The sequence below is a fragment of the Aythya ferina genome (assembly GCF_964211825.1).
Source record: "Aythya ferina genome assembly, chromosome: 4".
Classification (NCBI taxonomy): Eukaryota; Metazoa; Chordata; class Aves; order Anseriformes; family Anatidae; genus Aythya; species Aythya ferina.
The window spans coordinates 65,944,127-65,956,607 of record NC_140300.1 but is presented as its reverse complement, the minus strand read 5'-3'; the positions used below and the strand labels follow the sequence as shown (position 1 = coordinate 65,956,607).

The following is a 12,481-nucleotide window of genomic DNA, read 5'->3' as shown; positions in this document are numbered from 1 at the left end:
TTTGTTTGTTTGTTCTTCTGTTAATTCATCTAACTCAGTAATGCAGTGGTTTAAATATTTTTTTTTCTTTTTTTTTTTTTTCTTTTTTTTTTTTTTCTGGTTTTAGCTTTGTCATGGACACTCTATAGTTCTGTCCTGATTTCAGCTGGGATAGAGTTAATTTTCTTCCTAGGAGGTGTTATGGTGCTGTGTTTTGGACTTAGGATGAGAATAATGTTGATAACACACTGATGTTTTAGTTGTTGCAGTGCTTACACTAAGTCAAAGACTTTTCAGCTTCTCACACTGCCCCACGGTGAAATTAGCTATAAGAACTGACCTGGACCACTGGGGTCTTGTGAAACTCCTGGTGTCCTCTCACTGAGAGTTCTGCTGCTTTCTGCCTGATTGCTGTGTAGAAACGGTTGTTGTTCTTGAGCTAAAAGACAGACAAAAAGGAAAGGATGCAAGTGAAATACTGAATGCGCCTAAATGAGGATTCTGAATCAATTGCTTTCAAAAACAAAACAAAACAATACAAAATAAAAAAAAACACTGCAGTTTACTCTTCTGCTTAGTACATACGTAACAGAGTGCAGAACCACATATTTATTAACACAGTGAACAGCTTTATAAATGTCTTCCTGACATTGGTGAGGGTTGGTGTTAATACCATAAGGTCAGAACTTGTCCTAGAATGAACAGAACATGGAAATATACAGGGCTACAAATTCTAGATGAACATTTTAGATCAATATAAAACAGCAATACAAATACAATACAAAGATCGCTAGCTATAAAATTATTTACTTGCAGCTATAAGATTATTTTTTTCCTAGGTGAAAGGGATAAAAGTAAAGTTTGTTGAAATTATTTTTTAATTATTTTTTATTTTTGGCAGATTACATAAATCTTCAAATTATAATAAGCTTCTCATTAATGTGATGCTTGCAGCACCTAAAAAAAAAAATGAAAAAAAATTATAAAGCGTAATCAGATTCCGGATTCCAACAACTATTATCTGAGATTTTCAACTGGTACCTACATTAATAATTAAACTTAGGAAGGTGGTAACTTTGTAAATACTTTGTAAAATCCTCTGGTCATGGTAGATGAGGTTTTTCTGTGCTTGTTTTACCTCTCAATCCCAAGATACAAAAGCACTTTGTAAAAAGCTGGACTAACATTACTATTTCAGTACTACTGCTGGGGATACTGTCACCCACAAAACATAGGAAACAGCTGATGGTTCTGGGAAATGAAATGAGATTTCCACCTTCAGGACTTAATTCTCTTTCAATTCACTTTCATTTCATGGTAGTGAGGGAAAAATGAAATATGTACAAAGTAGGTTGTAAACTTGTTAGTGTAAATTCAGACCAATTTTTACATGTTTGTTAAGTTCATGAAGCATTTTGTATTGGCTGTTGTTCCATCTTGAGCACATCTGAGGAATGACACTTTAGCTGATGTGATTTCCAGCCTTTTAGTACAGTAAAAGAAGAACTTGGATATGGCAACATTATTCTCCAGTTCAAATATTAAAACAGAGTACAACCATAATGTGAGTTTCCAGGGAAACAGAACAAAATGCTGAATCAAGAAATTCTCTATTTTTCACCAGTCTTTTTGCAATGTATATGAGGATCAATAGATTTCATTTAAGTATAAAGTGTTTAAGTTTGTAAATTAATGGGGGAAGTAACAATTAGAATGGGAAAACATCAAAGGAAATTATTAAATGGACTGAAAATTTCATAGAATTTGCTGAAATGGTCTGATAAAAAATACAAAATCCTTAGTAACCATTTCAGTAGCTTCTGTTATTTTTCCGTGGCATGATTATTGACAGGAGTTAAATACTTGCATTCACCCCAATTCATTACACAGCATTTACCAGTTGCTGATGTGATGATATAATCTATGACAAAGGAGCCAGTTACTTGCCCATGATAAAGACCAGTTGATCGATGTCCTTTTATTCTTTCATTTTACTGATCCTTCTGTTGCTCTAAATGTATTCAGCACCACTGTTACAGATATCAGATTTTTTATACTATCCATCTTATCTTTCATTCTCCCTATTAAATCAAGTGCCTTACATTGAAGAACACCCAAATGCTTATAGCCAGTTTTATTTGCTTTTAGAGTTTCAAGGACATATATGTATTGCTGCATGATTGTTTTACTAATGCTTTGAACTGCTCAGATAGCTTAATCCCTGTAAAACCCAGGACATAGATATCACCCTGTTGGAGTAAACCAGTAATGGAGCAAACCACTAATGCATTGTACTGCTTCTAACAGCAGCAAGGACTGTAGCCAGCAATTCACACACATACACACACAGAAAACCAACCCAGCTACCAAATAAAAATAAATAAATAAATAAATAAATAAATAAATAAATAAATAAATAAATAAATAAAATAGAGAGAGAAAAAAAAAGAATTCCCTGGATTGTACATTTATGGAATTTCATCACTGTATAGGAAAGGCACTTCTCATACAGCCCTAGAAATTCAGGAATTTTATTGGTGAAACAAATTCAGAACAGTCAGTGGCAATATAACTTCTTCTTTATTATTCCTCTAAGCTAGATTTCCTTTTCCAAAGGAACCACTTTGGAATCACAAAGGATCACAAAGTAATTAGGTCTTAGGTGCTGATTGGTCCCACAGCTGAGATCCCCATCCTAGATCCCAAACAGGAGCAGATGGGACAGGAGCACCAAACTGAAATACCAACACACACATTCTGTAGGTTCAAAATAGCCATCAAATAACTTGAAATGGGATATGCTATGCTCAGTTTAAGCTAAAATAGAAAATATAAATTCAAAATTAGACTTCCAGTCCACCCTACAGATGACATTTACAATAAGAAGCTCAAGGAACTTGAAGGTTCCTAGCACTTCCAAATACGTTACGCACATAGGAATCCAACACTAGGTTCCTGTTGTTGAATATATTGGCCTAGATGTATAATTTTTAAATACATGGGACAAAATTATGTGCAAAATGATTTCAGGGAATATTAAAAATATGAAAATTGTATCTTTTTCTCTCAATATACTTTTGATGGAGCAGGAGTGTTTCAAGAGAAATCCCTGTGGGGAATTAGGTAGTTTCCTCCCACTCCCTCTCAGAGCACTCCTGTGTTTAAAGGTGAATTGCTACCTTTTGTGTCTGAATCTCACCCCACGCTGAGGACGGCACTTGCTCCTGTGCAGAACATTTTACAGCCATCTGCTGGAGAAATGACATCGCTACCAGGCAAGAGAATTCAGTGCTAACAATGGCTACTGTATTGTCAGCAATTTCAATAACAAGCCCTTTGCTCTAAACCACAGCCAGTATAGATGGAAACAAATTACCACACACTAAGTTACCTCACTCCAAAGCAAAGCTGAATGCAGCATGACCTATATTTGAAGATGTATTTTCCAGTTCTTGAAGTTATTTGTGACACATCATGTAGTATCCACTAACCTTATGTCCAAAAATGAAATGAGATTTCCCTCCCACCCCAAAACATTACCACAGACAAATTGTTTTCTCTAACTTAAGGATAAATAGTTAAAATAAAGCTGTGCTTAGCAATAATAATATGTCACAAACTGTGTAACTCAGAACTGACAAGCTCTTTAATTTCAGCAGTTTTGCTCACAGTCAAACATTTGATATTTCTGAATTAAAATACTGTCATTTTGTTTGTTGAATTGTCCGTATTCTGCTGTTCCATGAGATTTATAATAAAGAATTCATGTCTATAGTTTTTCTTTATTAAATGACAACAACAACAACAACCTTTCTTGTAAAGTTGCGCTGTCCATGCTACGCTAGGATACATGTATTACCCAATTTAGGAATGTGTAGCCACATGGGAAGTAGAGCTGGAAATAGTGATATGAACACCACTTTCTTTCCAGAGGCTCTTCTGTGTCACTCAGTACTGTTACCCACAGAAGTATCTGTAGCCAGTTATAATGAGGATACCAAGTACAGTTTACAAATGTCTAGAAATTGCTGTCAGATGGAAACAAGTTTTTCTGCTGCCTAGAATGTTGTACTGAAATCATTATGTATGGGTTAACTTGGTTTGAGAGGGAAACTAAAGCAGGAGTTTTGAATTAGCGTTTGCTACAACCAATCCACATCACACTAATGGTGCCTTCCCAAGATCCAAAACAAATCATTAGAATACCCTGATTCCCTTAGCACAGAAATCCTTCAATAAATGGTTCTGTTGTTAAGCAGATCAAGCGCAGACAGGCCATGTGGAGGCCTCAGGGACTCTGGAGAGCCACTGTCAGAGCTTACAACATCTCTCTCCCTACCATTGTAGAGATAGAGTGCCTGAAGACAGGGCTCTTGGACTCCCAGTTGTTCAAGTTCATTAGCTGATGTCCCTTCATGGGAATTGAATAATACAGGCAGGGCTTGTGCTGGTGGTCTGCCCCTCATGGGAGGGAGGATTCCAGTAGCAGGGAAGAGGAGCATTTCTGACATAACACCTTTCATCCCAGTCTCTTTAAACACTTCTACAAGCATTAATTAATTAAATATCCCAGTGCCCCTGTGAGATAAATGTCATCTCAATTTTCTAGATGGGTAAACTTGGGTATGCAGATTATAAGTAGCTTCCCCAAGTTATTCAGCAAGTCAGAAGGGGCTTGAAAACAGTACCCGGGAGATGTAATTTCAAACCCAGTCCTGTAACACTTGACAATGCATTCCTTTATTCTTGTTTTTACATAGATACCACTACAAATTGAATTAATAGCTTTTTTTTCCTGGTCAGTGCTTCCATGTTGTTTTGATGTCATTTCCATTTTATCAACTGTATTCTGACCCCTTTATAAGCATTTTTGAAATTTATTTTTGCTAATGTTTGAGTTTTTTAAATGCAAATCTTTAAAACATCTGATCCATGCTCATTGGACAGCCTTGCTGACTGACTGTGTCCCCTGTTAATATCTGACTCCATACTCAGCTACACAGAAGAGAATTCTGTGCCTGCTGAGGTTCTGGCTCTTCAGCATTAAAATTTCCCTCCTGGATGTGAATAACAGTGATTTCTCTTCATTCCTGTACATTAATTTTTAATCACAACCCCTACTTTACCACTGCTGATTGAATTCCCTACCACATCTAATGGCCTTTCTTGTAATATTCATTCATTTAAAATATGTATGCTGATGCCATATCTTATTTTTCAAGGGCAGCTTGTTTAAGGCCAGCAGCAAAGAAATAGCTATTACACAGATGTTAAACTACAGTATATTGTCATATGTTTGATCACCAGGGCAGAGGTAAAATGTTCTATTTTATTGAAAAAGGACACAGCTATATATGGATCACATGTAATACTGAGTAAAATTCAGTCACCATTGAACTGAGCAAAATTCCTGCTCGATTCAGAGAGAAACAATGTTGGTACATTATTTTATCATACGTGTGAAACATATTCTTAGATACTGAAACTGAAAGCCAAGGGGTCACAGTGCTGCAGATGAATTTTACAGTAAGCATTCAATACAGGACCTGGGCTTAATATCCTAGCACTGTAATACTCAATAATAGAAAGGTTGAAAGAAGAGAAGCACTGAATGCAAACTCCATATTTCAGCAAAATGGAATCAGGCTGAAGATTTTGTGAGTTTTAGATGGGAAGAAAGGAAGCGATGTTCTGCTTAAGCTGATCTGGAAATTAGTACAACTCTCACCTACCCATGGATTGGCAGTTTTGCCCACTGTACCCAGGACAGCACTTCCACTCCAGTGATGTTACTATTTTATGCTTTGTTCTGTAGGCCACGTGCGTTGTTGTCTGGGATCTGCAAAACAAAAAACTTTTTAAACTTGTTTTAGGTGACCCAGGAGGAGTTGTAGGATACCTGTACATCAACAATATGTTTTCTTATGTATTCTTATGTTTTCATTAACCCATTGAAACTGAAAGTGAAGCCTAACTAGGATTTGGTGTTTCAATAGCAATCAGTGTTAGAATTGCACCCTTCAGATCATCTGCATAGGTTTTAAAGAAAACTGATGGCTGCTTAGGGCTGTCAGATTTTTTCCCTGAATATCTTATTCAGGAGTCAAATCTTAATAACTGTTATGTTATTATAATTAATACATACTACTCTGGACAGAGTGAGACAAAAATAAAATTGTGGAATCCTGTTTACTTTGAAATCAGTAACAAAAAGCACTTATGATGAATCTGTGCCATGCCAGTTCATATTAAGTACATACCAGAAGCCTTCCATTCTGATTATTTATTTTTTTTTGTAGGTTTATAGATGCATTATTCTGATAAAATATGAAAATTTCCACTCTGTAAGTTGCTGAAAGGAGGGTATAGCTATGTAGATGTGACGCCTCTGTTTTTACTGTAGGTAACTGCAGAGTCAGCAGCAATTTTGTTTCTGTGTTCCATCACATTCTGTATGTCCTGGCTACACCATCACTTCTTTTAGCTTTCTGAAGTTCAGAGAAGTTAGTTTAGAATGAGCATGCTGCAACAGAAACAAACTACAGCAACTCCACTTGTCTATTTTAAATAAAAAGTTTGAGTAAAAAGTGTATCAAATGGTTCTGCTAGTTGCTAAACACTACCATGAAGAATACTTTAAATCTCAGAAAATACAAAAATATAATGTCTACAGAACTCGTGGACATACAATCCCTGTCTAAATCATGCAAAAGGTGGCATATTTGAAGACTGGCAGACCAAAAAATGCCTTCCCATTGAATTAAAAAAACATGCCATCTTGTTTTATACAGTTGTTAATCTTGTCAGCCTTTCACAAGGAATGCAGTATGGTATATTAAAATTTGTATCAACTTTTGGGAGCTTTGCATGTGTCCCCAAACAGCCTTGCCTCTGAGAAAAGGCTTTTCAGCTGCAAGAACTCAATAAAAATTAAGGTGAACTGAAATCAAGGGATTTCTTCTCAATTCTTTCACCGTATGGATGCTCTTATTTTATGGTACAACTGCATTGTTCTGCATTAGTATAACTGATTCCTGAAAGCAACTTTAAAAACAAATGTCCCTAAAAGAAGTTAATCAGAAATAGATACTACAAAAATAACTTTCCATGTAGACAAGACCAAGAAGTGTATATAGCAGAGACTTATTTACAGGAACAGCCCAATGAGCTCATTTTCCTTAAAATAATAATAATAATCAGAGATATTGTGAATCTTCCAGATTTAATTAGAAAAAAAAAGCTGGCAACATTGCAACCACAGGGCTTGTCCCACAGTTTTGTGATGCAATTCATTATATTTCAGAGTTCACAAATCCTAAGGACACTTCTGTTCCATGTTTCACCTCAAAGCTTTAAGCATGTTCAGTCCTACCACCTAGAGGGCAATTCTCAGAACAAGCTGGTTTGTAAGAAGCTCCTGAAGTTTTTCAAGGGAAGAAATGTATTACAGCCTCTGTTTTGCTGGTGCTATTTCAGGATGCCATTTTCCAGTCTCACGCACTAAAATCAAACTTCATTTACTATTGAAATCTAATGCGTGAGAATCCAATGAGGCACTCAAATCACAAAGGACAATCTGAATATGTTTAGCAGTTGTTATTTACACATTGCATTCAGGCCAATTACTTTTCTAGGTTCACTGCCTGAGCAACAAAGCTGTGCCACAAATAAGCACCCAGCAAAGATAGTAACAAAAATATTTATGCCATTCTGAGAAAGCCTTTTGCTCCAACAATGCACTAGCCTAGAAAACTGCACAGGAAAGAGTTTCATTCCCATACGTGCTTTAAAGCCTTGTACCTTCTCTTGTAGTACTTCAGAAGAGAGGAGAAGGCAGTGGGCTTACTTGAAGGCTTTGAACAGATCAGAGGATGCCAGAGTGAGGGCGTACCAAGCCCATATGGCAGAGCTCAAGGATACTCCCAGTCATGAGCTTTTTCACTTGCTGTGTTGTTTACTTGCTATGTTTACTTGCTTTACTAGCAACACATTATGATGAAAATTCGAAACACACTCTCTGCTCCCTCCTGTGGTTGGTGGTTTTTTTTTTGTTTGTTTGTTTGTTTTTGCTTGGTTGGTTGGTTTTGTTTGTTTGCTTGTTGTTTTGTTGTTGTTGTTGTTGTTGTTGTTGTTTGTTTCATTTGGTTTGGTTTGCTTTATTTATTTATTTGTTTGTTTGTTTGTTTTGTGAATGTGTGGGTTTTTCTTTGTTGTTGTTGTTCTGTTCTGTTTTTAAATTTCTGAAGTTGTGGTTGTATTCATTAAGCATATGTGTCACTCTTAACCTCAAGTACTCTTTGTTCTGTTGTCTACACACCTCTGAGCACAGGATCCAATAAGCCAAGTGCAAGGCTTCGCTCTGCCTGATGAGAAGGTTTCCAGGTTGTCCACTACTACTGTAGGTAATAGTCTGGTATGGACATAAGCGCACCAGTTTCTGTGAGAAAGAAAATGTAAATATAATTAAAGTACAAATAACATTTCACACAATATGATATGATACTTAGAGGGGAAGTCAAACTCATAATTTAGGGATAGGAAAGTTATGAAAATAAAATTTGTTTTCTCTCAGACTGACAGTGTAATCTTAGGCAAATTACTTAGTTTTTTGTGCTTCAGCTACTCATTAGCAAAGAAAGCAATCAGTTTTACACCTCTACATCTTTTTATATGGTATAACAGATTTTTTCTTTGTAAATGTTTGTGGAACACCAAGGCAAAAAAGCCTTTCTGGACTGCAGTAATCACAGATCTTATAATACACCTACATTTCCGACCATAGAAACTGTCTCTCCAGTAGTCAAAGAATTCTTTAACAAGGTTCCTAATCACCTGTAGGTTCCATTTTGCAGATAGATATTTCAACTCTTCCTCCCTTTTCCTGGAAATATTGTCAGTACCAATTAGACTGTGTTTTTGAGTGCACTTTGAGGTCAAAGACACGCATGACTATATTGTGCCTTAGCACTGCCTTTGCCTGTGCCTTTTTTTTCTACACCCTTTCCTAGAGGGAAGTTACATATGAAACAACCAAACTGCTAACTGCAGTACAGAATTATGGGAGCTGAAAAGTGTAAGGCCACTTTCTTTTAAAAGTAATTTCAGGTAATATCAGTAATTGCTCTGTCAGACTTCAAGAAGCATGTGGAGAACACTCTCAGACATATGGTTTGATTTTTGGGTGGTTCTGTGTTGACCACAACAATCCACTTTCTAGTTCACTCAGGATGTTCTGTAATTCTGTACAGGTATGAAGCCTCCTCTATTTCATAGCTGTAGTAAGGGTTCTGCATATTCATACCTGATATTATAAAACATAATTTTCTCTGAATTGCAGCACTGAGATTTAAATTAAAAAACAAACAAGCAAACAACACAGAAATCTATCAACACATGAATGTCATAGTAAACAATTCTTAACAGATGAATGAAGTGATGCTGGTCCAGACTGGCAGTGTTCTTTTTTTTTTGGGGGGGGGACTCCTGACTAAAGATGTTGATTTGCTTATGATTTGCTTATGATTTAAACTCAATATACAAAATATAAACATCTAAGTTTCTGAATAACTTTCAGCAATTAACTGATAGCATATAAAGTCTGATCAGAAGACATCTGAAGTGATAAATACACCTCAGTTCAGTACCACACCTCTTTTACTGTAGCAAGTTATCTGTTTAGAAAGTAAGGGACTAAGAGTAAAGAGCAGAAAGGTGTCTTACCACATCTACAAATCAAGACCCAAAAATAGGAGTCAGATTTTAAAATCTGGGCAGAAGTGGATCATCTCAACCTGCCAGTGCTATGGTTAGGACTTGAACTCCTGGCTCCCTCTCCTGCACTCTACCCTCACATGCAGACCTGACAGCTCACCAGAGCTGGACTAATAAGAGGAAATACAGCAATGTTGTCAGTGTTTTATGCAGTGTATGTGGAGGTACAGGTTTTAGTAACTGGATTCCATTTCACATCAAAGTAAATGTGATCGATGAGAAGATAAAACAATGAAAACAGGCGTAAAAAGCAGCTGTAAAATATATGAAAGTCCTGGAATACAGAGAGGTCAGTTAAAAAAAAAATAAAAATCTACTTTTTAAAATTCATAATGTAAGTCCAACAATTATCATTACTATTGAAAGCAGCCAACTTCAATGTAACAGCTACTGGAACATGCCCATTTGGAGATGCCCTCAAGGAAAGATCAGTACAATACATTCCAAACTTAACAGTTAAGGATTGCTGTTTGTTTTTAAAAATAGCCTAAACTCAGTCTCTGATTTCCATCAAAAATTTAACTCAACTTGAATAGATTGTTTCTGTTTAAAATATTTAACTCATTCTTAAGCTCTGTGAGTACAATGGTTGTAGCTGTTCTCACATGATCCAGCAATCTTTGATCAGGCTAAATTGGAGGAAATATCCACAGAGCCCCTGGTGTGACTTATAATTAGGTTTATGCTACCAATGAAATAAGCTCATTAAGAGATGTTAAGAATGTAAATATAATTTTGAAATCAAATTGTCTGAAAAAATGTAGATTTGAAAATAGAAGATGAAGCATAGCGGAAGAACTGTGACAAGCTGTGTTAATGCAAAGGCAGAATGGAAAACAACTCTTTTGCATAACAGGAACTTAAACCTGAAAATCTTCTTTACTCCATGGAATAATATGTTTCAGATCAGCAACACAAGCTTCTAACATGTAGATTTTATTGAAAGCTGCAGGAGTCTCTTGTTTGTTTTGCATTGGGTCTGATTTCAATCAGGAAAACTGTATTTAAAACCAAAACAACATCTTCATGGTGTACAACAGAAATCTAGCCTGAAGAGTGTAGTGCAAGTCTTGACAGGCGTAAAGACAATGCAACAGATTTCATCCTTTTCTGTCATGTGCTGACCAGCAAAACTCACTCATAGCAAGGTGTCAAAGAATACCTTTGAGTCCTCAGACTTTTGAAATGGCCTCTTTGCTTGTGATATTTGCCATAGTATTTCCAGCTCAAATATAAATATTGCTACACCAAATATACATCAAGTGGTGTTTGACCCTATCTGAGAAGTTGGGCATAATATGAAGAGCAACATTTTTTTTTCTTGTGCAAGCAATAAGCATACAAGCTCTGCAACTCCAGCTGGCCTGAATCTTGGGGAGTTTATGGACATTGCAAATTCAAGGTCTGTGTAGCTTACAACCTGTGGAGCCTGCACACATGGCTGGAGTAAAATACCTACAACTGACAGTGCTAATGGAACCTAGATGGTGCCTATAAGCCTCTCTTTGCCTTTTGGGATCTTGCATGTCCTGTAAGGCTCATTTGAATCTTGTATTAATACCCTACTGGATAAGTTCTCTTCTCTTTTGCTTATACCACTCCTATTTCTTTTTCAACAGAGAAAACATTCCTGTGAGGCATTCCTTCCTTTCCACAATTGGTCAGAAAATAGGTTGGAGATAACTGTGAAATAGAAGATTTTTCAGAGCAGTCATAAGGGAGGTCTGCCCACACTGTGTTTCCTCCATGGCAAGAAGCCCCATGCCCAGGCTACATGAGTATATATGTGTGTACATGTCCTTCTGTCAGCTGGGAAAATAAATAAATAAATAAATAAAAATATTCTGAAATATGGGACAAATTACTGGAGTGTTTCCCTGTGTTTAGCTGACTCATCCTAGGTGATTTACTTCAGTCTCCAGTTACGAAGCTATACAGCCTGAATTACTGGACATTTTGCAACTTTAATGGGACTTGATTCTCGGCAAAGAGCAACTTCCTTGTCTGTGTCATAAACCTGTGGAGCCTGGGGAGGTCTGCCCTTTGGTGCACAGTTTCTTAATTTACTACGCAGATTTCCAAAGCTGGACTGGAGGGTATATGAAGGAAAACACCCCAGCTGGTCTGAAGCAACTGCATCGCCATGTCCTGTTACACGTATTTCTGGGCGCAGAATCAGGGGACTGGCAGTCACGCCTGTCTGCAAACAAGAGCCCCTAAACTCATTAGTTCTCTGCTGGCGCATTGCCAGCGCTCTTAAAACCCTCTCAAATTTTTAATTTTTTAATTAGCAAAGCCTCTGCTCCGCTTCGACAGCAGCCCGGCAGCCCTGCCCGAGCGGCCCGCTGCCGCCAGGAGGAGCTGCGTGAGGCGAGGCGAGGCGGGCGGCGCTGCCGGGAGGCGCCGGCAGGTGGCGGCCGTTGCCTGCAGCGGCGGGAAAGTGGCGGCCGTTAACGCCTCTGTGCGGGCTCCCGAGGCTGCTGAGGGAGGGCAGAGAGTCTGTTGACAGGAATAGTGGCCAAAGAAGGAAATAAATTTATGTTCGCTTCCAAATCCTGAAGAATGAGAGTGCTCTGACTTCTGTCCCTTTCTCTCTTTTTGTCCTTGAGGATGTGCTCTTCATTCACTTTTTAGGTGAAAATAAATCCTCTGGTTTTGAGAAATTAGGTGATGAGGATACGCTGGCTTGCTGGTAGTTATCCAGTCTATACAAGGATTGTTGTTAATACTT

The 12,481-nt window shown here is 37.4% G+C and overlaps 1 protein-coding gene across 1 annotated transcript in view; it reads right to left on the bottom strand.

Annotated features, from left to right (window-relative positions):
* Window positions 1-12,481, bottom strand: part of MMRN1 (multimerin 1) — a 42,172-nt gene that overhangs the window by 19,819 nt on the left and 9,872 nt on the right. The window contains exons 2-4 of the mRNA XM_084517916.1: window positions 8,297-8,416; window positions 5,712-5,818; window positions 320-418 (exon numbers count right to left, since the gene is read on the bottom strand). Of these exons, the coding sequence (XP_084374042.1) occupies window positions 320-418; window positions 5,712-5,818; window positions 8,297-8,416 (326 nt within the window). The remainder of the gene's footprint in view (window positions 1-319; window positions 419-5,711; window positions 5,819-8,296; window positions 8,417-12,481) is intronic.